Below are 25,844 nucleotides of genomic sequence, written 5' to 3' on the forward strand. Positions count from 1 at the left end.
CAGAGTAAACCTCCTGCTACTCAGGCCCAGAAGCTAATATAAGCATATTAGTAGTAGTTTTGGATAGAAAACACTCTAAAGTTTCTAAAACTGTTTGAATGATGTCTGTGAGTATAACAGAACTCATATGGCAGGCGAAAACCTGAGAAATTCCTACCAGAAAGTGGGATTTATTTTCAACTCATTGCCTATCAAATATACAGTGTCTATGGGGTTCATATCACACTTCCTAAGGCTTCCACTAGATGTCAGCAGTCTTTAGAACGTTGTTTGAGGCTTCTACTGTGAAGTGGGGGCGAATGAGAGCTGATTCAACCAGAGGCCTGCAGAGTGCCATGAGCTGATCCTGCGCGCACACGTGAGAGCGACCTGCGTTCCATTGCAATTCTAAAGGCAAAGGAATTCTTGGGTTGGAACATTATTGAAGATTTATGTTAAAAACATCCTAAAGATTGATTCTATACATCGTTTGACATGTTTCTACGAACTGTAATATAACTTTTTTAACTTTTCATCTGAACTTTCGCCTGTACATGCCCGCGCCTCGTGAGTTTGGATTTGATTACCAAACGCGCTAACAAAAGGAGGTATTTGGACATAAATTATGGACTTTATCGAACAAAACAAACATTTATTGTGGAACTGGGATTCCTGGGAGTGCATTCTGATGAAGATTATCAAAGGTAAGTGAATATTTATAACGCTATTTCTGACTTTTACTGACTCCACAACATGGCGGGTATCTGCATGGCTTGTTTTTGTGTCTGAGCGCCGTACTCAGATTATTGCATGGTTTGCTTTTTCCGTAAAGCTTTTTTGAAATCTGACACAGCGGTTGCATTAAGGAGAAGTATATCTATAATTCTGTGCATAATAGTTGTATCTTTTATCAAAGTTTATTATCCGTGTTTCTGTAAATTGATGTGGCTCTCTGAAAATTCGCCGGATGTTTTCAAGGCACAACATCACTGACCATAAAGCGCCAATGTAAACTGAGATTTTTGGATATAAATATGAACTTTATCAAACAAAACATACATGTATTGTGTAACATGAAGTCCTATGAGTGCCATCTGATGAAGATCATCAAAGGTTAGTGATTCATTTTATCTCTATTTCTGCTTTTTGTGACTCATCTCTTTGGCTGGAAAATAGCTGTGTGTGTTTTTGTGACTTGGCTCTGACCTAACATAAATATATGGTGTGCTTTCGCTGTAAAGCCTTTTTGAAATCAGACAAGAAATGTATCTTTAATTTGGTGTATTGCACTTGTGAATGTATGAAAGTTACATATTTCAAAAAAAATAAAATGAATTTCACGCTCTGCCTTTTCAGCGGAATGTTGTCGAGGGGTTCCACTAGCCGTAAGAAGTTAAATAAAGGTGGAATAAAAATAAAAATAAAATTGCTTGTGTTTCTTGGACCATGTACGTTGGTGTCCATTAGTAGTGGTTTCTTTGCAGCAATTTGACCAATAAGGCCTGATTCACGCAGTCTCCTCTGAACAGTTGATGTTGAGATGTGCCTGTTACTTTAACTCTGTGAAGCTTTTATTTGGGCTGCAATCAGAGGTGCAGTTAAAACCTGTTGATCCTACTTGAGACGCAGACGTCTCAACTAGGCACCTGGAAATGCAAATGCGCTACGCTAAATGCTAAATGTACTCGTTAAAACTCAAATGTTCATTAAAACACACATGCAAGATATTGAATTAAAGCTATACTCGTTGTGAATCTAGCCGACAAGTCAGATTTTTAAAATGCTTTTCGGCGAAAGCATGAGAAGCTATTATCTGATAGCATGCAACACCCCAATATACCTGAAGGGGACGTAAACAAAAGAATTAGCGTAGCCGGCGCTACACAAAACGCAGAAATAAAATATAAAACATTCATTACCTTTGATGATATTCTTTGTTGGCACTCCTATATGTTCCATAAACATCACAATTGGGTCTTTTTCCCGATTAAATCCGTCCATGTATACCCAAAATATCAATTTGTATAGCCTGTCTGGTTCAGGAAAAAAGCTCTCTTCCAACACGCAACGTCATTTTTAAAAATTATATAAGTTGCCTATATTCTTTGACAAAACACTTCAACCTACTTTTGTAACCCAACTTTAGGTATTTGTAAACGTTAATAAGCGATCAAATTGATCACTGGGCGATCTGTATTCAATAGCAGCTACTCAAGAAAACAATGTTCATTTTTCTCTCTTCCAAAATCGATTTCTGTAGGCTGGATGGAATGAAGGATCTATTTGTCATGACACAAAGGATTTTTGTCAATGAAAATGACGTTTTTGGCTACATCGTGTGGAAGCTGTAGGAATCGCAATCTCCGCCCTGTTTAATTTGGTGCCCCTTAAACAATACATGCAAGTGGCGCATGGTTATTTTTTTCAGTTTTCAGTGACCAATTTTTCTTGCGCTTTTCGATGAAACACACGCTCTGTTATAGTCACAGCCGTGATTTAACCAGTTTTAGAAACTTCAGAGTGTTTTCTATCCACACATACTAATCATATGCATATACTATATTCCTGGCATGAGTAGCAGGACGCTGAAATGTTGCGCGATTTTTAACAGAATGTTCGAAAAAGGAGGGGTTAGACTTAACAGGTTAACTCTAATGAACTTATCCTCTGCAGCAGAGGTAACTCTGGGTCTTCCTTTCCTGTGGCAGTTCTCATGAGAGACAGTTTCATTATTGTGCTTGATGGTTTTTGCGACTGCAGTTGAAGAAACTTTCAAAGCTATTTTAATTTTCCTCATCGACTGACCTTCATGTCTAAAGTCATGATGGACTGTCATTTCTCTTTGTTTATTTGAGCTGCTATTGCCATAATATGGACTTGGTATTTTACCAAATAGGACTATCTTCTGTATTCCACCCATACCTTGTCACAGCACAGCTGATTGGCTCAAACGCATGAAGAAGGAAAGAAATTCCAAACCTGTTAATTGAAAAGCATTCCAGGTGATTGCCTCATGAAGCTGGTTGAGAGAATGCCAAGAGTGTGCAAAGCTGTCATCATGGCAAAGGGTGGCTATTTTGAAGGATCTCAAACATAAAATATATATTGTTTTGTTTAACACTTTTTTGTTTACTACATGATTCCATATGTGTTATCTCATAGTTTTGATGTCTTCACTATTATTCTGTAGAAAATAGTCAAAATAAAGACAAACCATTGAATGAGTAGGTGTGTCCAAACTTTTGACTGGTATATGTATGTATGTGTGTATGTAGTTCGTTTTTCTTTATTTCTTGTGTTTCTTTTCTGGATGTTCTTATCCTGTTACTGTCTATCTAGGGACAGTACTGAAGATTAATGCGAGCTAATGTGTTATGGTGCAATGCGTCTTGCTGTTGTAAATTGAAATGTGTCGATGTTATTGCATCTTTCCCTACTCAATAATAGAGCACGTTAATAATAAATAAATAAATAAATAATAATAATACTGTATGTAATATTATTTAAAAAAACAACTGCTAATATATAAAACTGTTTATCGTAATAACTTTGCTGGGAATGAATATTCAACCCTTTAGTTGGGGATTGGTGCAACTCAATAAAATAAGAAAAAAGGAAAAGTTAAATGATTACATTTTAGTAGACACTCTTATCCACACTGACTTATGGTAGCAATTACAGTTAAATGCCTTGATCAAGGGCACGTCGATAGATTCTTCACCTAGTCGGCTCGGGGATTCGAACCAGCGACCTTTCGGTTACTGGCCAAACCGCCAGGCTACCTCCCAGTGAAAGGCAGTGGGAGAAGATTGAGCTAGATGGGTTTTGGCCGATATGCTATGCTAATTTTCTCATAAAGGAAACATTTGATCTCCATACAATTTTCTGTTTCCAAAACTAGAATTTATAACAGAGTGTATGTACTAAGTTTGGTAGACATGACTTACCTAATCTAGAGATGATTTTGTTTAGGACGAGAGCACTAGATAGTGGGCGTTCTCCTAATGAACGTTATGCTTATTCAGGAAGGCACAAATGGTCTTAATTCTCTACTTGGCTGTACCTATCTGGCTAGCTAATTCACAAAAAAAATAAAAAATAAAAAACGTACTTGGCTTAAATAGCTAGAAATCGATTTCTTTGCAAGTTTTCCCACTACTAGTACTCCGTCTGTGAATCAACTTTTTTTTCACGATAAGAAACATATGACATCAATAAATACCTGTAAAATGGAAGGGAGGAAAATCCTTGTGCCAGTTTCCAACAGACGTTGAAAGGTATGTAACAAATAATGAGAAGATGCATTTGGAGTAATTATGGCATGGTGAGGCACACGTCGTTGGCTGTGTAAGTGTGCTGTATCCATGACTACCCATCGGATCAATCACCAAAGCGATGATCTCTGATAGATAAAACGTGCTAGCTACAAGTAATGAAACAAATGTATAGCTGGGTTTAACACAGCTAGCACGAGGCAGCATGGCTAGCTAACGGTAGTTTACCAATGTGCCCAGCCAGATTACATCCAAGGCCATCCCAGGGTAAACTGCACAATCAATAGAAGCTATCATTTGTGACACTGGGTCATTGCAAAGTATTTTATCGAGTTGTAGAACGCCATTAAATACCTCCTAAATCATGGTAGATGTCTGTAAAACATTATATAGACAACTACTTATGTTCTGTTGCCTTAGTACGTACAGATTAAGTAAGAATAACACAAAATATAGTCTACTATAATTATATGCACCTTTAGAAAATAGACAAAACTCAAAAAGGTTGCAGATTTATTAAATGCCTGTTAACATGGTGACAAATATAGAACACTTGGAAACCATGACAGTGGAGCATTTAATCACTACCTGGAAAGAACAACTTGAGCATGTATCCCCTCAATAGGAAAATGGTACAAAAAAAAAGAAAGATATACACAATGTGTAGCATTAGAGCAGAGCATCTATCAGGTTTAAGAGGGCAGCAACTGAACATGTTTCATAGGATAGGATAAAGTCTGGGTCTTTATTCTAATGTTTCATAGGACAGGATAAAGTCTGGGTCTTTATTGTGATGTTTCATAGGACAGGATAAAGTCTGGGTCTTTATTCTAATGTTTCATAGGACAGGATAAAGTCTGGGTCTTTATTGTGATGTTTCATAGGACAGGATAAAGTCTGGGTCTTTATTGTGATGTTTCATAGGACAGGATAAAGTCTGGGTCTTTATTGTGATGTTTCATAGGACAGGATAAAGTCTGGGTCTTTATTGTGATGTTTCATAGGACAGGATAGAGTGTGAGTCTTTATTCTATAATATGTTCTCTGTTATTGGGGGTGTTGCTGATCAGGCAATGGTTGTTAAGGTGGTGTCTCAGAGACGAGAGTCCGTTTTGATTGAAGAAAAGGAGTGTGACGTAGACGACTGCAGACTACAGGGATGAGTCCATATACACTACTAACTATAGCACAACACGATCAGTAAGAATGTAAGGTCCTGATTTGGGTACTGGTCATTGCATTTCTTGTTTTTGTTCTGTTTGTTCTGTTATTTTTAGGGTCAACATTAATATTGATTACTGCATTGTTGAGTTTGGAGATTGCAAGAAAGACATTTCACTGTACTTAAAACAGTAACATTAAAACTTGAAACTGTGTTTTAATATTTAACCAGGAAATCCAAATGAGGTCAATTGATCTATTTCCCTCTTTCCTTGTTGTCTGTTACGTTCCCCAGTTTCTGTTTTGAGTTTGTATGTGTTTGTATGTGTATGTTTCAGGAAATGGCTTCCTGGATTTGAAGCAGCTGATTGGTCGGCCCCATCGACGATTGGGGCTCTGACCCCACCCTCTCGTCAGGGGATACAGCTGTCTGCAATTACCGACTCCTGCAGCTTGAAAAGCCAGTGTTCCTTTGTTAGGAGAGAGAGCTTTTTTTTTTTTTTTGATGTCCTGTGTTGGTTGTTGCTCAGAGACAGGTTTTGTAAAGGATTTTGTAGCTGGTCCTGCTGAGGTATGTGTATGCCAAAAGGACTGTGTTTGTTATTATTGAAATTGTTCACTTTAAGTTAGTAATTATTCTGTTTTTGTTCCCAGGGGGGGAAGGCACCTTGGGAGTGTTTAGGCAAGAGGCCTGTGAGCATGCATATACCCGTCGTATGTACTGTCTATGCACACTTGGTAAGACCTGAGCGGATCACCCCCTGTATTTTGGTTAGCGTGCCAGGTGGCATTAAGAATAAGGTAGGAGAGGGGGCTCTAACTTTTACTTTCTTTACTTTTGTTCTGTCTAGCCCCTCTTCCCCAAATTACTGTGTGAAGGAAGAATAAATTCCCTGTTAACAGTAATATTCTCTGCCTCTGTCATCCTTACCCGCACCTACAATCAGATACCTCTTTCACTCCACGAGGAGTTGAGTGTAGCAGGTTGTTGCGTTCCCCCCCTCCCAAGAGGCGTGTGTAACATTGTCCAATAACACCTGAACCAAAGAGCACCTTCAACTTCTGTTTCGGTGATCTACTGACTAGTGTATATCCTTTAGATGCATTGTTCCCCTTTGTTATTGCCAGGAGACTGTTACCATGGACTCCATGACCCTATCACTGCTTCTCCCCGCTGTTGTTCTGCTCGGAACACTGACAGGTAAAATACATTCCATTGTATTCCGAGATCATTTTAAGTTAAATTATAACCACAGTTTGTATTTATTTACAGAGGAAATCCTTTGTATCACTTTTTTGAGGGAGACCTAGATTGCATCTATAATGTCAGCCTATTCCCGACATAGTGCCCTACTTTTGACCAGGGCCCATAGGGCACTGCTGTAACGTAGTGCACTATATAAGGAATAGGATGGCGCAGCCCAAAGCTTCTAGAATGTACGTCCAGCAATGAATGTTATGTACAGTACAGTTACCTGTGTGCATGGAGTGACGCCAGACCCCCTATGAGATTGCTAGAGATGTTGCGGGGGCTTAACTTGATTGGAGACTTCACCCTGCAGTGTGACAACCAGGGACAATACACCCCTCAGCAGTGGCTGGGCTCTGCAGGTTACCACATGGACATACGCTGGACATGTAACAAACTATTAACATTTCATGTGTGATTATTGTATTTCTGGTAAGTTTCTGTTGTGTGGACAGACGATCCCTGGTACTGAGTCCACCAGACACTGCTCACATTGTGAGAGGACAGGTAGGATGTGTTTGTTAATATTTGTGTGCATTTATATACTCACTGTACAAAACATTAAGAACATATGCTCTTTCCATGACAGACTGACCAGGTGAAAGCCTATGATCTCTTATTGATGTCACTTAAATCCACTTCAATCAGTGTATATGAAGGGGAGACAGCTTAAAGAATATATATTTTTAAACCTCGACAATTGAGACATGGATTGTGGATGTGTGCCATTCAGAGGGTGAATGGTCAAGACAAAATATTTTAAGTACCTTTTAACAGGTTATGATCGTAGATGCCAGGCACACCGGTTTGAGTGTGTCAAGAACTGCAACGCTGCTGGGTTTAATCACAACAGTGTCCCGTGGGTACCAAAGGACATTCGTAGAACTTGACACAACTGTGGGAAGCATCGGAGTCAACATGGGCCAGCATCCCTGCGGAACACTTTCCACACCTTGTAGAGTCCACGCCCCGATGAATTGAGGTTGTTCTGAAGACCAAAAAGGGGGTGCAACTCAATATTAGGAAGGTGTTCTTAATGTTTTGTCCGTCATTGTCTGCATATTTCTATTTTTAAGAAAGCAAAAATGGCAAATAATTGCATCTTGTTATATTCACCTGTTATTGTTTTCTTTACACAAAATACTAGGCATGCTTACAATGCAATACTTCAACCATAAGGACTTGTGCGTAGGCATGGTCTAACGTTTGCATGAAACTAAGAACGTTCTCACGCCAAGTTACATTTTTATAAATGGCAACATGCATGTTTTGGTATTTTGTACACACTTTTATGAAGTTCCAGGAGAGAAGAGTTAGATACCGTCTCCATTAGACACCTATACTGGCAGCAGAAGAGAGAGAAAGGTGGATTTGTCTTTAAAGTTTGACGAAGATCCTACTCCCAGCACAGTGAACTGGGGTATATGTAAAAATAAACATGACCTATTGCCCTAACTTCAATATCAAGCAGTCAAATGTTATATTTAAGAAATTACTGAAATGTCGAGGTGGGACCAAGTCATTGTTTTACAAGTCACAAGTAAGTCTCAAGTCTTAGCACTCAAGTCCCAAGTCAAGACAGGCAAGTCCTAAACTTTGAGTTGAGTCCTAAACAAGTCAATGTGCTCTTCACCAAATGTAATACCACTTCATATTTAATGAGTAATAGTATATTACATTTATGCAAATCATGAATGCTTCTAAAAATATATTTCCAATTAAACTTTATTTCCATGGGTAGCCATGTGACAGACATCAATATGACAAAAACTAAATATTATAGTGCTCTCTCCAGATATACTCTATACACTTAAAACAATCCTGCCATAAAGTTACAATTATTTATTAAAAAAGGTACATCAAAACAACCGATACTGAACTTCAAGTAGGCCTACAATTTGAACAATACAATACAGATCCCAAAGATGGGAGATAAAACCTGAACATGGAGACTGTGTGTGTAATGCATAGTTTCATTTTTTTGTCTCTTATCTCAGGGTCCTATGATGCATTGCACTTGCAAAAGACCAAATTCGATAAAAGTCTGTCAGTCATTTGTGCACGATGAGGTCGCAGTATGATGCCACCATGGCTGAAGACACGCTCTACCGGGGCACTGGAGGCAGGCACTGCCAAGACCCTGATGGCCACTCGGGACAGTGAAGGAAGAGCCTTCCTGTTCATTGCCCAGAACAAGAGGGCATTCTGTCCTTCGCATATGTCAAGGTAATGACTTAGTTGTAGTGCTGGAGTGGTCCCAACAGCTTTCTTCTGCCTCTTACAGTATGCTGCAAACAGCCCATCTTCTTGTCCAAGACTATGGTCCTCTCGCTCTTTCTCATCAACAAGAGGCACAGCTTGCTCAGTCCCTGTAGCATCTTCCAGAATCAGTTCTGGCAAAACATGTGAAAGCAGAACCAAAAAAGGCCGGTATTAAGAGTATTGGTGATGCAGTGGGTTAAATTGAAAAAATATTATTGTTGCAGTCAATTGGATTAAATTGAGAAAAAGTTACATTAAACTCAATATTTACCTTTCACTCTTTGTGCCACCTCCTCCTTGACCTCCTCCTTGACCAGCACATGGTGCTCCACCCACATCAGAGAAAAAGCCGGATCCAAGGCAGCTGCTTTGAGGTAGACTGGATCTGAAAATGGGGCAGTGATTCCATCTTGTGTCCTGGCCATTTTCACATTGATGAAGATTCCAAGAAATCTTTTGTTCAGGGATGCCTGGAGACTTCTGACCAGGCCGCTCAGGAAATGGACTTGAGGCTTCCGCTGCTCCAGGTGGTGATTCAGGGACAGGACAGAGGGAACAACAGAACTGATTGTGACGATCTTCTCCCCCTGTGTCATATCTGTTGCTTCTCCAAATGGCTTCAGGATGTCCACCAACTCCTTCATCTTATTCCACTCCCGTACGGTGAACAACAACTCCTTGTGCCCAGCCTTTTCTAGAACATGACTGAGCTTTCGATGGTCACATTGGATAACTGCCTTCACTTGTTTCAGTGTTGAGTTCCATCTTGTGTTGACAGCAGCAGGGATGCCTCTTTCCCCAAATTCAGCCTCAAACACCTCTCTGAATGTTGTGTTTGTATGTAGCAGTGAGCCGATTTTTGATAACTTTGAAAGAGAAGGAGTCATCACTTTTGTTTCTTTCAAGCCATCTCCCACCACCAGCTGGAGAGTGTGGGCAAAACACTGCAAGCACTGTTTTTTTGCAATAGCAGCATCCACTGTTTGCTGGTGTTCCAGGGTTAGGTCATTCCAGAGCTCTGGGTCATCAAGGTGATCTTCGTCATGTACTTCATCTTCTTGTTCAATGGGGAAGCACACCGTGAATGCTTTTCTCATGTTGGCAGCATTGTCACTAATGATATAGTCCAATTTATCTTTGATCCCGTACTCACCACAAATGGCCTCAAATTGCTCACAGATTCTTTCGGCCATGTGTGGGCCTTTGACGCTGTCACAGGCCAAGAGATTGGATTTGAGCTGTAACCTCTCTCCATCTTTCTCCATACAGTGCACAGTGACACCAAGGAACCCCCTCATCTTTCGGTCGGACCAAATGTCCACTGTGACTGAAACATGGTCTGTGTTGCTCAACTGAGTTTTCAGTTTTGAACGTCTCTCTGTAGCGAGGTTCTCTACTTTTGATGTCAATGTTCTACAACACACTGGGCTGTACTTACTGTCAACCACTGACAGAAAGTGACGAAAACTCTTGTTTTCCACAACAGACAGAGGCAAGTTGCAATCGATAACCAGGTCGGACAGTATTGCATTGTTGATAGCTTTCTGCTGTGGATGATTCATGCTGTACTGTCCTACACGGGTCTCCATGAACTGTGAGATTGGAGACTGTTGTGGTTCACTTGTGACACTTTTGTTCATCTGGTATTGTTCAAATCTGTAAACACATTAAAAAAAATAATTGAGCGGGGCAGTAGCACAATCTTGGGTGCAAAGATCACGTTCCCGCACTGGCTGACCTCTGTGGAGGCTCATTGATTTAACGTTACGTTAGCCTACATGCTATACTAGCAGTTATATTTAGCTGTCGGCTATATTTTAGCCACGACTTACCGTTCTTTGTGCAGCTTCAAATGTCGAACAAAGTTGGAAGTTGTTGCGCCTCCATCTGTAATTTTTTTCCCGCATGTTTTGCAAGTTGCAATCCGTTTTTTGTTGACTACAGTGTAGTCTGTATATCCAAAAATAATAATTTTGGGTATCATCTTTCCAATGGCTCAATCTGAATTCACCCGCAGACGTTCCTCTGTATTGCCACGCACAACTTTTTCTCCGCTGGCACAATTTGATTGGCTGCTGTCCGATTCAAACTTCTCTGTTAAATGGAGAGTTGATGCGCTAAACACTTTATTTTTTTTAAATTGCGTCTTTTTTTATATTTGGGTTTGGGGAGGATATCAAGTCAGATCGAGTCATAAGGCTCAAGTCCAAGTCAAGTCACGAGTCATTGGTGTCAAAGTCGAGTTGCAAGTCATCTTATTTGTGACTCGAGTCCAAGTCATGTGACTCGAGTCCACACCTCTGAAATGTACTGACACTCAGATTAAACCCACACACACACACAAAAAGAAAGGAATGAGAAACTAAGTTGTAAATCAGTCATTTTTATTAAGTGAAGTGTGATGCCCGACTTTGAGAAAAGTGATAAGCCTAGTCATAGTTTAATACAGACAGATGCAGAGGTTGTGTAAAGCAGCCATCAATAATCATGATAGAAGCACAATAAGAGATCCTGCCATCATCATCCTCGTCGTGTCTTAATATGCAGTTACTGACAGGGTGCCAAAAGGAACACACTTCTCCCTTCAACCATTTTGTCAACATGCAAAACAGACACAGTAATCATGATTCTTTCTTTTGACAAATTACAATAAAATATGAAGACACCGTACTATGAAAAAAAAACGAATGTTGAATGGCCTAGTTCTGTTTCTATTTAAAGGTATTTAATACACCCTCTCATATACACACAAACATGGTACAAAACGCACACCCTTCACCATCCCTCCACCACCTCTTTGTTTGTCTTCTGTCCCGCAAACACTTTCCTGTTTCTTTGAACTTGAAGCTGAAAGGAGATGATGGAAGAGAGGAATACATGTTTAGCTTGTTTAAAACCATCTACAGTCTTGCCTGTGGGGGGGGGGGGGGGGTCTACAACATTTTGGGGAATTGTTTTAAGATCATACCAAGGATCATTTAGCTATTAGATTTATTTTTTTTTAAGTGAAAATGGTACATTTGGACTTATTGCTATTAGCCAAACAAACTCATTGAATAACAGATTAACTATATGGAACAACAGATAGTCCCAAAATAAAATCTAAAGAAGTTTGTTCTGAAGTGTCTATCCTATATCTGAAAGATAAAAGAAAAATCAGAATATTTTTCATATATATATTTTTTTACCCCTAAATTGTCTCAAACTCTTGTGAGTCTTGTGAGGCCTGTGGGCATCCTAGAGAAGGGCCATACTAGTATGTAGCCCAAACTTCAGTCGCTACAGGTGTGAGAAGACGATGATGTTTCATGGTGTCTCACGGTCTGACAAACACCGCTCTAGCTCTTTGACCGCAGATGCGGAAGTGCAACATCGGTGGATTGAGATGCAACTGATGCAACAAAAAAAACAAGGTCTCTCTACCTTAAAACTGAAGGATTTGTGTTATAATAATTAGATTTCCATGGGTCCATGGAAATAGACTCTAAGGGGTTAAGGACATGGTAATTCCCTTAATAAGGGGAGTGATATCACACTGCCTGATGGGATGTATTTGATTTCAGACCACTGATGTTAGAGACTGACGTTAGCTTTCAAACTAGAATGGAGAAAATCAACATATTCCATACTAAGAATACAACAGTCAACACATTTCAGTCACATTTCAGTCAACAACAACAGGGGTGTTTTCATTAGGCAAACACTGTAGCAAACAGTTGCAAAATGTTTTGCAACGGTAACAGTTTACTCCAAACATATGTTTTGCCACAAAAACGAGTTCATATTGGTAGGAACTCAGGTTGGTCCCTACATGTTTAATTCCATTTGCTTCTGTTTATAGCAATTTGGTTTGGGTTCCAAGTGAACACACCCCAGTTCAGGGTATGACATGAGCTAACAAACTATACCGTGGCTCCCTCCAGCATGTGTTGGTCTTTCTGGAGAGCATTGTGCAGGCCTTCCTCGGACGTATAGCCGATCCAGCAGAAGCCTCTGTGGAATCCTGTCTCCTTGTCCTGTTAGAAGATAGACATTGTGAGGTGAATATAGAGGTTGTGGTATATATTATTATTGGACCATGCTGGTCATTTATGAACATTTGAACATCTTGGCCATGTTCTGTTATAATCTCCACCCGGCACAGCCAGAAGAGGACTGGCCACCCCACATAGCCTGGTTCCTCTCTAGGTTTTGGCCTTTCTAGGGAGTTTTTTCTAGCCACCGTGCTTCTACACCTGCATTGCTTGCCGTTTGGGGTTTTAGGCTGGGTTTCTGTACAGCACTTTGAGATATCAGCTGATGTACGAAGGGCTATATAAATACATTTGATTTTGATTTGATATACCGGTAACTGCCAAAATAAAGGAAACACCAACTTAAAGTGTCTTAATAGGTTGTTGGGCCATCAGGAGTCAGAACAGCTTCAATGAACCCTGGCATAGATTCTACAAGTGTCTGGAACTCTATCGGAGGGATGCGACACCATTCTTCCATGAGAAATTCCATCATTTGGTGTTTTGTTGATGATGGTGGAAAACTGTCGCAGGTGCCTCTCCAGAATCTCCCATAAGTGTTCAACTGACACCACACAAAGTCACATATCTCTTCTTCTAGCCAACATCATGGGCAACTGGGCATTTTTATACATTGCTTGATGGGATGTCAATTGCTTATTTACTAGTGCGTTTCCTTTACTTTTGGCAGCTAGGTCAAATGAAGATACACATTGTGATATCAGAGGGCTGGGTTTCTCACTTATTAAACAATCTGTTAAAAGGTGTACTTACAAAAGGAAGTAGGCATTTCTTGACTTGCCCGAACTGCCCAAAGTACTCCTTCATGTCCTCTGAAAAAATAATGACAGGATGTTATACTGTATGTTCTCCCACTGTACTAGTTATCTATAGTGCAAATGACTGTACTAGAGAGGACGTGGTCTTAATCTTTGACTATACACACAGACACTGATGGTTTAGCTAGCCAGCTGATGCCAACTATCTCATTGACATACATTGCCCACATCATTAGGCTGCAATAAGCCCCACAACTTAGTAATCGGCACAACGACAATGTCAAATGAGCATTGATGAGAAAAAAAAGAAAAAAAAGATAGAAAGGTTGATTAAAATAAGGTTAGCTGAAAGACGCAGCCACACATAGTTAGCTAGTGAGCTTGGCTAGCAGCAATGTCAAGGCAGCAGTCACACAGCATGATGTATAAAGACGCCTATAAAAGCTCATAGCCAACATACAGTAATTTTGTTTCCAATATATATATATATATAAAGCATGCTTACTGCTTGCAATGGTCCATGGTATTTTAGACACAAACACCTCAAAAACCTTCTTAGACGATGCCATGTTGCGTCCTTGGAAAGCTAACTAGCTAGAAGTTACCTTTGACCCGAGTCACGTGACCGGTGTTATTTAACTGTTCATTTTTCAAATATGGACTTAAAATCACTAAAAGCAAAGCTTTACTTTACATATTTAACATGCTATGCTTTTTAATGTTTTGCTTATTTTTTTTTGTGTACATTTTAGAGTTGAAAGGTAATTTTAGTGATGACAAAGATGGCGGCCTCCGTGGTGGAGCATGGAGAAGATGCATTTAGAAAATTGTTCAAATTTTACAAGCGAAGAAATCCTCCGCCAGATCTCAGGGATGTCATTGACTTCTCGAAAATTGTGAAACATGAGAAGGTGAGCGTTTCCAAATATAGCAAGCTAACAACTAAATATCGATGTGTAAACAGACAAACTTCCTGGTATAATACTACTGGCTGTAGCTAACTAGTTCGAAAATACTACCAGATTTCCTTTTGATATACAATTAACACCTAGAACGTGAATTAATGTGCTGTCATACGAAGTCAACTCTGATAAATTGCAGTGCATTTACCACTTTTGCGTGGGCGTGTCACTCGCCATTTGTTGTTCGTTTTATTAGAGAACTTAACAGCAAAACAACTGCGATTAGATTCAGATTTTCAGAAACAACTAAAACACAATCACGGGTCTTTCAATTTCGACGAAATAAAAAGTCATTGTCAGAGTAATCATCTTCCACTTTGCAAACTGCTTCAGTCAGTAACCAGTCTCCAACCGTTTTATGCAAGTCAGATACAAATGTAATGACAGGCTTGATGGAAACAGAACATGTCGGTAAACTTTGCAAATGTTGACACAACAAAATACTTTCGACAAATGTTTTTTTTTACGGTAAAACAAATTGTGCGAGATATGTCAGTGTAAACTATATATAACCATCATACCGATGTAAACTTGGGAGTCACGCGACGCTGTGGTGTGTGTGTGTGGTCTTCCCACTACGACTTCTCGGGAAATAATACAGTTTATTAGAGAAAGGGGGATACCTAGTCAGTTGTACAACTGAAAGGTGTCTTCCGCATTTAACCCAACCCCTCTGAATCAGAGAAGTGCAGGGGGGGGGGCTGCCTTGATGGACATCCACCTCTAAATCCACATCCCGGAGTCGCCTCTTCACTGTTGACGTTGAGACTGGTGTTTTAGGGGTACTATTTAATGAAGCTGCCAGTTGAGGACTTGTGAGGCGTCTGTTTCTCAAATTAGACACTCAAATGTACTTGTACGCTTGACCAGTTGTGCACCGGGGCCTCCCACTCTTTCTATTTTGGTTAGAGACAGTTATTTTTTATTGAACTAGTTTGTACTGTTCTGTGACGGGAGGATGTACACAGCGTTGTACGAGATCTTCAGTTTCTTGGCAATTTCTCACAAGGAATAGCCTTCATTTCTCAGAACAAAAATAGACTGACGAGTTTCAGAAGAAAGTGCTTTTGTTGCTGGCCATTTTGAGCCTGTAATTGAACCCACAAATGCTGATGCTCCAGATGCTCAACTAGTCTAAAGAAGGCCAGTTTTATTGCTTCTTTAATCAGGGCAAAAGTTTTCATCTGTGCCAGCATATTAGCAAAAGGGTTTTCTAATGATCAATTAGCCTTTTAAAATGATAAACTTGGATTAGCTAACAAAACGTGCAATTGGAACACAGGAGTGATGGTTGCTGATAATGGGCCTATGTAGATATTCCATTAAAAATCAGCCGTTTCCAGCTACAATAGTCATTTACAACATTAAAAATGTCTACACTGTATTTCTGATCAATTTGATGTTATTTTAATGGATAAAAAATGTGCTTTTCTTTCAAAAACAAGGACATTTCTAAGTGGCCACAAACTTTTGAACGTGTGTGTGTGTGTGTGTGTATGCCCACTATGAACTCTGGTTGATGTGATTAATCAAATGAAACGATGTGATGGTGATTGACAGGTCTTTCCCACCGAACTGAACCCAGCTGCAGTGAGTGATGCTGAGGCCAGGAGGGCAGGCCTTCGCCCCATCAGAGACTGGACAGCCTTTGGCTTGCACGGTTATCCAGGTAGGATATTAGGCTAGTGGAGTTTTATTTATTTTTTTTATGCTGAGCTGTAACATAATCCTGAACATCATTTTAACTCTCCAGGACCATGATGGGTAACACATGTTCTAATACTATTAGTCTTGACTCCTGTCTGAACTGATTCAGATATGTAGTACAGGGGGTTGGTGACACCTTTAATTAAGGAGGACGAGCTCGTGGTAATGGCTGGAGTGGAATGGTGTAAAATACATCAAAACAGCCATTAGTATGAGCCGTCCTCCCTTCAGCAGCCTCCACTGATATGTAGTACTTGTTAGTTAAATATTTTTATATATATATATATATATATATATATATATATATATATATATATATATATATATATATACATACATACATACACTGCTCAAAAAAATAAAGGGAACACTAAAATAACACATCCTAGATCTGAATGAATGAAATATTCTTATTAAATACTTTTTTCTTTACATAGTTGAATGTGCTGACAACAAAAATCACACAAATATTATCAATGGAAATCAAATTTATCAACCCATGGAGGTCTGGATTTGGAGTCACACTCAAAATTAAAGTGGAAAACCACACTACAGGCTGATCCAACTTTGATGCAATGTCCTTAAAACAAGTCAAAATGAGGCTCAGTAGTGTGTGTGGCCTCCACGTGCCTGTATGACCTCCCTACAACGCCTGGGCATGGGCGGGCCAGTCCATAGCATCAATGCCTTCCTCTTGCAGGAACTGCTGACACACTCCAGCCACATGAGATCTAGCATTGTCTTGCATTAGGAGGAACCCAAGGCCAACCGCACCAGCATATGGTCTCACAAGGGGTCTGAGGATCTCATCTCGGTACCTAATGGCAGTCAGGCTACCTCATGGAGGGCTGTGCGGCCCCCCAAAGAAATGCCACCCCACACCATGACTGATCCACCGCCAAACCGGTCATGCTGGAGGATGTTGCAGGCAGCAGAACGTTCTCCACGGCGTCTCCAGACTCTGTCACGTCTGTCACGTGCTCAGTGTGAACCTGTTTTCATCTGTGAAGAGCACCGGTGAATTTGCCAATCTTGGTGTTCTCTGGCAAATGCCAAACGTCCTGCATGGTGTTGGGCTGTAAGCACAACCCCCACCCGTGGACGTCGGGCCCTCATACCACCCTCATGGAGTCTGTTTCTAACCGTTTGATTAGACACATGCACATTTGTGGCCTGCTGGAGGTCATTTTGCAGGGCTCTGGCAGTGCTCCTCCTGCTCCTCCTTGCACAAAGGCGGAGGTAGCGATCCTGCTGCTGGGTTGTTGGCCTCCTCCACGTCTCCTGATGTACTGGCCTGTCTCCTGGTAGCGCCTCCATGCTCTGGACACTACGCTGACAGACACAGCAAACCTTCTTGCCACAGCTCGCATTGATGTGCCATCCTGGATGAGCTGCACTACCTGAGCCACTTGTGTGGGTTGTAGACTCCGTCTCATGCTACCACTAGAGTGAAAGCACCGCCAGCATTCAAAAGTGACCAAAACATCATCCAGGAAGCATAGGAACTGAGAAGTGGTCTGTGGTCACCACCTGCAGAACCACTCCTTTATTGGAGGTGTCTTGCTAATTGCCTATAATTTCCACCTGTTGTCTATTCCATTTGCACAACAGCATGTGAAATTTATTGTCAATCAGTGTTGCTTCCTAAGTGGACAGTTTGATTTCACAGAAGTGTGATTGACTTGGAGTTACATTATGTTGTTTAAGTGTTCCCTTTATTTTTTTGAGCAATGTATAAGCTGTCCATATAGCAGAAATGTTACCCTTTAACTACCCCTAGTCAGTATGTAAGATGCTACTTTTTATAGATAAATGTTCACCAATGATATATAAAAAATGTGGGTTTAAATGCTGATTGCCATTCGCAGTGAGTAAAGTAACGCTCCCTATACTTTCAAATGCATTTTTCCACAAAAGGTGGAATAAAGTTGTATTGAATGTAGTAATCCCGGACTCATTGTGCAGAAAAACCACTAGTGGATGTGGCGTTTGGCTGAAGCTATGTGGATGGGCGTGTCAGGCTAGGTAAATGCTCGTGATGTTTGACCTCCAGTACACCACTAGTCTCGACAACCCCCTAATCTGTTGTTAATGTACCTTCCTGGCCCTTGAGGGGATCAATAAAGTTGTATTGAATTGAATGTAGTAATCCCTGTGTCCTCCCCCTCCCCCCCTCCAGGGTTCATCTTTATATCCAACCCGTTCCTGCCAGGCTCCCAGCAGCACTGGGTGAGACAGTGTCTGAAGAACTACCCACAGAAACCCAACGTGTGTAACCTGGACATGCACATGGCACCCACGGAAACACAAGACATCTGGGGGAGGAGTGCAGACGCGCTCCGGTAAATAGACTAACTACTTTCAGCACCAGCGGACATGCTGCTGGAGTGTCGTGTGTCTATTTCCCATTATTATTTGAGTGAAAAATGAATAATTTATCAGAATGGAACTTTCACCTTAGATTTTGCCGAGAGATCCAATTCAGTCAAAAGACTATATTTGATAATTCTCTCTTTCTCAGCCTTGAAGGTTTAAATTTAACGTTTGATACATGTGAAAGAGGTAGGATGTCTAATGTAATCAATTGACTTGAATGGGTAGCATTCCTTTTAGCCCTTAGCCGATGTCTGAGCCCGGTGTGATTTCCCCACAGGAAGACAGGTTCGAGGGTCAGGGAGCCCAAGACACTGCTGGAGAAGCTTCGCTGGGTGACCCTGGGCTACCACTACAACTGGGACACCAAGGTAGAGCTCTGTCTGTCTCTCTCTCTCTCTCACTATGGGTGCATCTTAATGGTTTTATGTAGAGCGTTCTCTCTCTCTCTCTGTATCTCTCTCTCTCTGTATCTCTCTCTCTCTCTCTCTCTGTATCTCTCTCTCTCACTATGGGTGCATCTTAATGGTTTTATGTTGCGTGTTCTCTCACTCTCTCTCTCACTCTGGGTGTATCTTAATGGTTTTATGTAGAGCGTTCTCGCTCTCTACCTTTCAACGGTCATATACATTTTAAAAGGTTTTAAAAACAATTCTAATAAATGCAACAGTTGGACAATGGATGACACTCCAAATGTTTAGATTTGTTTTAATCCACCAGATATTAACTGAATTATATCACATAAAACGTTTTGCTGGCACAGACAATGAGTTGAGTTCAGGGAATCTGGTAGGAATTCAAATATTCAATTTATTGTAAAAATTTCAACAGCAAAAATAATCTTAGAATTCACTCGTATACATTTTCTTAAGGTATCAGATATTTTAAAAATTATTTTGTGATAAAACAAATAAAGTTATGTTCATCCATTCCACGAGGTCAGTACAGGTGCATCAAAGCTGGGACCGAGAAGTTGTTTTTTAAGTCTCTATCTCAAGTCTATCAGACTGTTAAACATCCATCACTAACACCGTGAGGCTGCTGGCTACACACAAACTTAAAATCATTGGTCACTTTAATAATTCCACAAAAATAAAATTAACACGCATCAAAACAAACGTATCTTTCTTGTGATGTAAGTGTCGAGACGATGCGTTTAATCCCCAACGAAGCTTTAGCGTTCTTGTAAGATATATATATATTTTTTTTAAACCTTTATTTAGTAGTACTTAATACAGCTGGTGGCCACACCAGATACTGACTGTTACTTTTGATTTTGACCCCCCCTTTGTTCAGGGACACATTATTTAATTTCTGTTAGTCACATGTCTGTGGAACTTATTCAATTTATGTCTGTTGTTGAATCTTATGTTCATACAAATATTGACACAAGTTAAGTTTGCTGAGTCGCTCTCGGTTTGCAGTTGACAGTGGGAGGACGTTTCTTTTTTTATATAGTACTCTATCAATGTCATATTTCTATTAGTTATAACATCTTAACATCTGTCCATATCATAAAACACAGAAAAGTGAGACAGGAGCCTTTTATATTGAGAGTAGATCGTTAAATAGATGTCTCGACGATACCATGTTACATATCTGACAATGACGTCACTAGTGAGGCGATGTCCCATTGATACCACAGCAGTCAGTGCACCAGTTACGTATGCTGAAGATCCTAAACATGTCCTCCATCCACCACACCACCAGTCTCCATTATGTTACAACGGTAGAAGGAACAGTCATCACTTCAAACAGGACATGAATACTGTATGTACACAGTAGTGTTCTCTGTGTTTTAAATATAGGAGGTGTGTGTGTGGGTGTGTGAGAGATCACAGGGGTGTTTTGGATCATATTTGCCTGGTGTTCTCCTTTCAGGTCAGGTCATCTGTAATTGTGCAGGCGCCTGCCTGTCTCGTTTATATGCTAATGACATCCAATGTGTTTAGTCGTCTGTCCCGTTTAAATCAGTCAGGAGTTTTACACCGGATTCATTAGCTCCCATCCTGGCTCCGACACTGCCAAATGTCTGACAACAATCGCTGCATTTTAAGCATCCCCCCCCCCCCCCCCCCCCCCAGCTAATCCATGTGTTTAGAGGACAGCAGCACAGTGATTATCCTGTGATTGCACGTGTGGCTGAGTGCATGCCCCCAACACTAACCAGGAAGAGATGCATAGAGTTTGTTTGTTTATTAATGGAAATAATGCCCCCCCCTCCCCATGCTGTCTGGCTTGCTGACTGGCTTTCTGGCTAGCTGATTGGCTAGCTGACTGGCTAGCTGACTGGCTTTCTGGCTTGCTGACTGACCTCCGTGACTGACCTCCGAGACTGACCTCCGCGACTGACCCCCGAAGCTGACCTCCGCGACCGTGACTGACCTCCGCGACTGACCTCCGAGACCGACCTCCGTGACCAAGACCGACCTCCGTGACCGAGACCGACCTCCGTGACCGAGACCGACCTCCGAGACCGACCTCCGTGACCGACCTCCGTGACCGAGGCCGACCTCCGTGACCGACCTCCGAGACCGACCTCCGAGACCGAGACCGACCTCCGTGACCGAGACCGACCTCCGCGACTGACCTCCGAGACCGACCTTCGAGACCCGACCTCCGAGACCGACCACTGAAAGGCTTGTGCAACATGGATGTTATGATTCTTCCCTGAAATGGAAATGAATGAATATATTGTTTTAGTTTTTTTTTTCTTCTTCTCTTCTTTCTGTTGCAGACATACTCAGCAGATCACTACACTCTGTTCCCATCAGATCTCCACTCTATATCCCTCCATGTGGCCGCAGCCTGCCGATTTCCTGGGTTCAACGCAGAAGCTGGAATACTCAACTACTACCGCTCCGATTCGTCACTCGGGATCCACGTAGACGAATCAGAGCTGGACCACACTAGACCCCTCCTGTCATTCAGGTGAGTGGAGGAGGGGCTTGTTGTACCAACCCACCAACCACAGCTTTCAGTGGGTGAACCTGGTTAGTGTTGATTTCATTCGATTTGGAACCTGAATGCCTTCCGGGTGCCCCGTTCTGACCAATGGCGAAGTCGGCTCAAAGCAAAACTGACATAGGTTAAGCACATGGAGTGATGAGTAGGATTCTGTGTTCACATGCAACAGAGATTGCTTTTGCTTTTTTTATGCTTTATCTACCTTCCCTAAGAAAACCAGTTTGAAAATTCAAACAGATTTTTGGGGGAAAGAGATGTACAATGCTGCGTTGTTGACAATACGACCGAGCGGCACAGATTACTGTTCCATTTGAGCAGGGCGCGCCTCCCACACCGGCTTCACCCGGACACGTGACAGGCCATAACCCGGGCCAGCTTAATCAAACTCCCTTATCCATAACCCGGGCCAGCTTAATCAAACTCCCTTATCCATAACCCGGGGCAGCTTAATCAAACTCCCTTATCCATAACCCGGGCCAGCTTAATCAAACTCCCTTATCCATAACCCGGGCCAGCTTAATCAAACTCCCTTATCCATAACCCGGGCCAGCTTAATCAAACTCCCTTATCCATAACCCGGGCCAGCTTAATCAAACTCCCTTATCCATAACCCGGGCCAGCTTAATCAAACTCCCTTATCCAAAACCCGGGCCAGCTTAATCAAACTCCCTCATTGAATATTGTCTCAATTCATCCTAAATTACAACCTGACACTTTTTGATAATACTCTCTGGATGTGTTACTCTGCATGTGAAAGTAGCTATTGACCATTTCCTGTTTGTCTTGTTGTTGTTATCCTCATATGTGTCTTCCTCTTTTTGTTTGTTCTTTTTTGTTGTTGATTGACCTCAGTTTCGGCCAATCCGCCGTCTTCCTGCTTGGTGGAACTCAGAGAGAAGACCCGCCCACCGCCATGTACATGCACAGTGGTGACGTCATGGTAATGTCAGGACACAGCCGCCTCCTCTACCACGCCGTGCCTCGCGTTGTCCCCGCCCCCAAGGGAGACCCCTTACACCCCTCTCTGGAGGAGGATGGCCTAGGCCCAGGGTCAGACCAGGGACTCGCACAGGACCATACCCAGGGAGAGGCCACCCTGATCCAGCCGGTATCAGAGGAGGACTGGGCGGTGTGCTCCAGGTACATCGAGACCTCCAGGGTGAATATGACCATCAGACAGGTGCTTGGGTCTGGCCAAGCCTTCCCCGCCATGGACACGACAGACAAACGAATAGACGCGGGACACATGGATGGGTACCATGACAACCAGGATGGAGAGAATGTGGGACTGAAGAGGAGGAGGAGTGACTCATGAGACACCACACCAATAGAGGTTACATGTATGGACTGTTAAATGTTAACAGGTCTAAGAGGAGTACCAGAAGACCGTTATAATAAGAGTTCTACTGGACAGCGTTACCTCTTATGATGAATATTTATTTCTGGATAATTTCACATGGTGATGTTGTAATAAATGTGACATTGTATTTAAAGAAGTTGTGGACTCCTTCATTTTACACCAAATGAGTTATGCAGGGTCAGCTGTTACAGACTGTATGCAGACCGACATTATAGTGGAGTTATGCAGGGTCAGCTGTTAGACTGTATGCAGACTGACATCATAGTGGAGTTATGCAGGGTCAGCTGTTACATACTGTATGCAGACTGGCATCATAGTGGAGTTATGTGAGGGTCAGCTGTTACATACTGTATGCAGACTGACATAGTGGAGTTATGGGAGGGTCAGCTGTTACATACTGTATGCAGACTGACATAGTGGAGTTATGTGAGGGTCAGCTGTTACATACTGTATGCAGACTGACATCATAGTGGAGTTATGGGAGGGTCAGCTGTTACAGACTGTATGCAGACTGACATAGTGGAGTTATGTGAGGGTCAGCTGTTACATACTGTATGCAGACTGACATCATAGTGGAGTTATGGGAGGGTCAGCTGTTACAAACTGTATGCAGACTGACATAGTGGAGTTATGTGAGGGTCAGCTGTTACATACTGTATGCAGACTGACATAGTGGAGTTATGTGAGGGTCAGCTGTTACATACTGTATGCAGACTGACATCATAGTGGAGTTATGGGAGGGTCAGCTGTTACAGACTGTATGCAGACTGACATCATAGTGGAGTTATGTGAGGGTCAGCTGTTACATACTGACATCATAGTGGAGTTATGTGAGGGTCAGCTGTTACAGACTGACATCATAGTGGAGTTATGTGAGGGTCAGCTGTTACATACTGTATGCAGACTGACGTCATAGTGGAGTTATGGGAGGTCAGCTGTTACAGACTGACGTCATAGTGGAGTTATGTGAGGTCAGCTGGCAAGGTGTAGGCCGGTTCAAAGCACTGAAACCACCATATCAAGATCACAGAATCTGGGTTATCTGGATCAGAATGATCCTTTCTGACTTAGTTTCTTTAAACCGGATTAAAAAAAATACCCCGATTTAATCTGATGCTGGATTACAAAAAAAAAAGACGATTACAGAACCCAGAACATTCTCATCCAGATGAAAAGTTTTAGAAAAACTGGGCCCTGGAGACGGAGAGAGAAAATAGCATCAACAAAAACAGACCATAAACATCCCTCATTAGAAACCTATTAAAAGTGATTCCTTTTATAAAAAGTGATTGTTTGTTTTTCTCTACGCATTTGAAGTCATGTAACAGTGAAGCCACCTGAAGTTCTTCACACTTGTTCGGCCCCTTGAGAAATGCATCAGTGGAGAATAACACTGGATTAATGGCCTCCTATTGAGAATGTGTTTCTTAAAGGGGTCAGAGAAACCTGATAGAGTGAGAATAAATTGGGTTTCATGGTGAGATATTTTGTGTGTTCTTCTGTACTACTGTAAACCCAACAGTTTATACTATAGCAGTGATTATTAGTCAACTATAGTTGAGTTCAGAGTTTCACTACATTAATTACAGCAAACAAAATTGTTTTTATAAATGGGTTGTGATGTTTGTCTCTGCGAAATAGGAAACAAAAATAGTCTTTCCTTCATGGTCCATTTATGGAGAAAGTAATGTTGGAATGAGCAGTGAAGTGAACTGCATTTGACCCATATCACATGACGAGTTCGCCCGAAGGCCAGCAGATGGCGATAATGAGTCGTTTCATCTTACCGTCCAACGGCATTTGTATGCGATACATTTGTATACCCTGCGGTCCGGTTCGTACATAAATTCTCCACTCAGGCTGCAAAGACGTCAATTTCCTCCTCAACTCGATTTAATGGCGAGAAGGCGTAACAAAAAAACAGTGGAAAGTATATGCGTCTGTTTTTTGTGAAACACCGTTTTCCACCACGGTGCTAAAGTGGCTAATGTTAACTCCCTGATGTTGTGGCCCTCGTTCAGCCAAGGGGAAACAACAGACTGCTGCAACCTGATTGGCTGAACGCAATACGCAACATCAGGGACTAGCATTCCTAGGTATTAGCCACTAGCATGGTGGTGGAAAATGGTGTTTCGTAAAGAAAGCATACATATTTTCTCTTTTTTTTTCCCCTGTGTATGGGAGACGAGTGTATAGCCTGCTGCATACAATGCCTTTGAACGGTAAGATGAAGCGACTCATTATCACCTTCTGCTAATGATGAGTGAACTGGGGGAGAGCTGAGACTTGTAGAAGAGGATCCAGAAAAACGTTATTGTCCAGTGTGGGATGTTAGGTCATCATGACATGGACAGATAGTACAGGATCACTTTGTCATCAAGGGGATCTAAAGTTGTTTTGTTCATGTATTATATAATACAGACAGTTTATATATTACTTTATAAGAACACGGAATTCCAAAAGTATGCAGGATAAATATACCTATGCAGAACCATAGAGAGTTGGACTAACTTTTAGAATGTTGAATATTGTTCTAGACATTAAGTTTCATAGCATTAAATATTCCCCTTTTTATGTCAATGAGGGGCCAACATGGCTGCCATAGAATGTTGTAGTGTCATGTTAATGGAGAGCCAACATGGCTGCCATAGAACGTTGTAGTGTCATGTAATTGGAGAGCCAACATGGCTGCCATAGAACGTTGTAGTGTCATGTAATTGGAGAGCCAACATGGCTGCCATAGAATGTTGTAGTGTCA

The 25,844-nt window shown here is 41.5% G+C and overlaps 3 protein-coding genes across 3 annotated transcripts; 1 reads left to right on the top strand and 2 right to left on the bottom strand.

Annotated features, from left to right (window-relative positions):
* Window positions 1-8,302: 8,302 nt before the first annotated feature.
* Window positions 8,303-11,208, bottom strand: LOC149972153 (zinc finger BED domain-containing protein 4-like). Its single transcript, XM_090221317.1, has 3 exons — window positions 10,758-11,208; window positions 9,197-10,581; window positions 8,303-9,056 (listed from the first exon to the last, which is right to left on the bottom strand). Exons 1-3 carry the CDS (start codon window positions 10,907-10,909, stop codon window positions 8,665-8,667), a joined length of 1,929 nt encoding a protein of 642 aa, XP_090077443.1. The 5' UTR covers window positions 10,910-11,208; the 3' UTR covers window positions 8,303-8,664.
* An 84-nt stretch (window positions 11,209-11,292) lies between these two features.
* On the bottom strand, window positions 11,293-14,352 carry LOC110505899 (SRA stem-loop-interacting RNA-binding protein, mitochondrial). The gene is made up of 4 exons (XM_021585373.3): window positions 14,223-14,352; window positions 13,713-13,771; window positions 12,834-12,941; window positions 11,293-11,772 (listed from the first exon to the last, which is right to left on the bottom strand). Exons 1-4 carry the CDS (start codon window positions 14,284-14,286, stop codon window positions 11,701-11,703), a joined length of 303 nt encoding a protein of 100 aa, XP_021441048.1. The 5' UTR covers window positions 14,287-14,352; the 3' UTR covers window positions 11,293-11,700.
* alkbh1 (alkB homolog 1, histone H2A dioxygenase) lies at window positions 14,327-23,219 on the top strand. Its single transcript, XM_036962443.2, has 6 exons — window positions 14,327-14,628; window positions 16,240-16,348; window positions 18,566-18,728; window positions 19,040-19,130; window positions 21,497-21,690; window positions 22,579-23,219. Exons 1-6 carry the CDS (start codon window positions 14,491-14,493, stop codon window positions 23,039-23,041), a joined length of 1,158 nt encoding a protein of 385 aa, XP_036818338.2. The 5' UTR covers window positions 14,327-14,490; the 3' UTR covers window positions 23,042-23,219.
* Window positions 23,220-25,844: the final 2,625 nt, after the last annotated feature.

Source organism: Oncorhynchus mykiss, chromosome 25, assembly GCF_057628025.1.
Source record: "Oncorhynchus mykiss isolate SJ-2025 chromosome 25, ASM5762802v1, whole genome shotgun sequence".
NCBI lineage: Eukaryota > Metazoa > Chordata > Actinopteri > Salmoniformes > Salmonidae > Oncorhynchus > Oncorhynchus mykiss.

Bases quoted from the DNA above. Each gene is read 5' to 3' on its own strand.
- LOC149972153 (XM_090221317.1), bottom strand. From the start codon at position 10,909: ATGATACCCAAAATTATTATTTTTGGATATACAGACTACACTGTAGTC. The intron at 10,582-10,757 runs GTAAGTCGTGGC...ATGTGTTTACAG, and splicing joins TTGAAGCTGCACAAAGAACG to ATTTGAACAATACCAGATGA. The intron at 9,057-9,196 runs GTAAATATTGAG...ATGTTTTGCCAG, and splicing joins GGTGGCACAAAGAGTGAAAG to AACTGATTCTGGAAGATGCT.
- alkbh1 (XM_036962443.2), top strand. From the start codon at position 14,491: ATGACAAAGATGGCGGCCTCCGTGGTGGAGCATGGAGAAGATGCATTT. The intron at 16,349-18,565 runs GTAGGATATTAG...CCCCCCCTCCAG, and splicing joins TGGCTTGCACGGTTATCCAG to GGTTCATCTTTATATCCAAC. The intron at 18,729-19,039 runs GTAAATAGACTA...ATTTCCCCACAG, and splicing joins AGGAGTGCAGACGCGCTCCG to GAAGACAGGTTCGAGGGTCA.
- LOC110505899 (XM_021585373.3), bottom strand. From the start codon at position 14,286: ATGGCATCGTCTAAGAAGGTTTTTGAGGTGTTTGTGTCTAAAATACCA. The intron at 12,942-13,712 runs GTAAGTACACCT...ATCTTCTAACAG, and splicing joins AGAAATGCCTACTTCCTTTT to GACAAGGAGACAGGATTCCA. The intron at 11,773-12,833 runs GTATAGTTTGTT...ATCTCCTTTCAG, and splicing joins ACATGCTGGAGGGAGCCACG to CTTCAAGTTCAAAGAAACAG.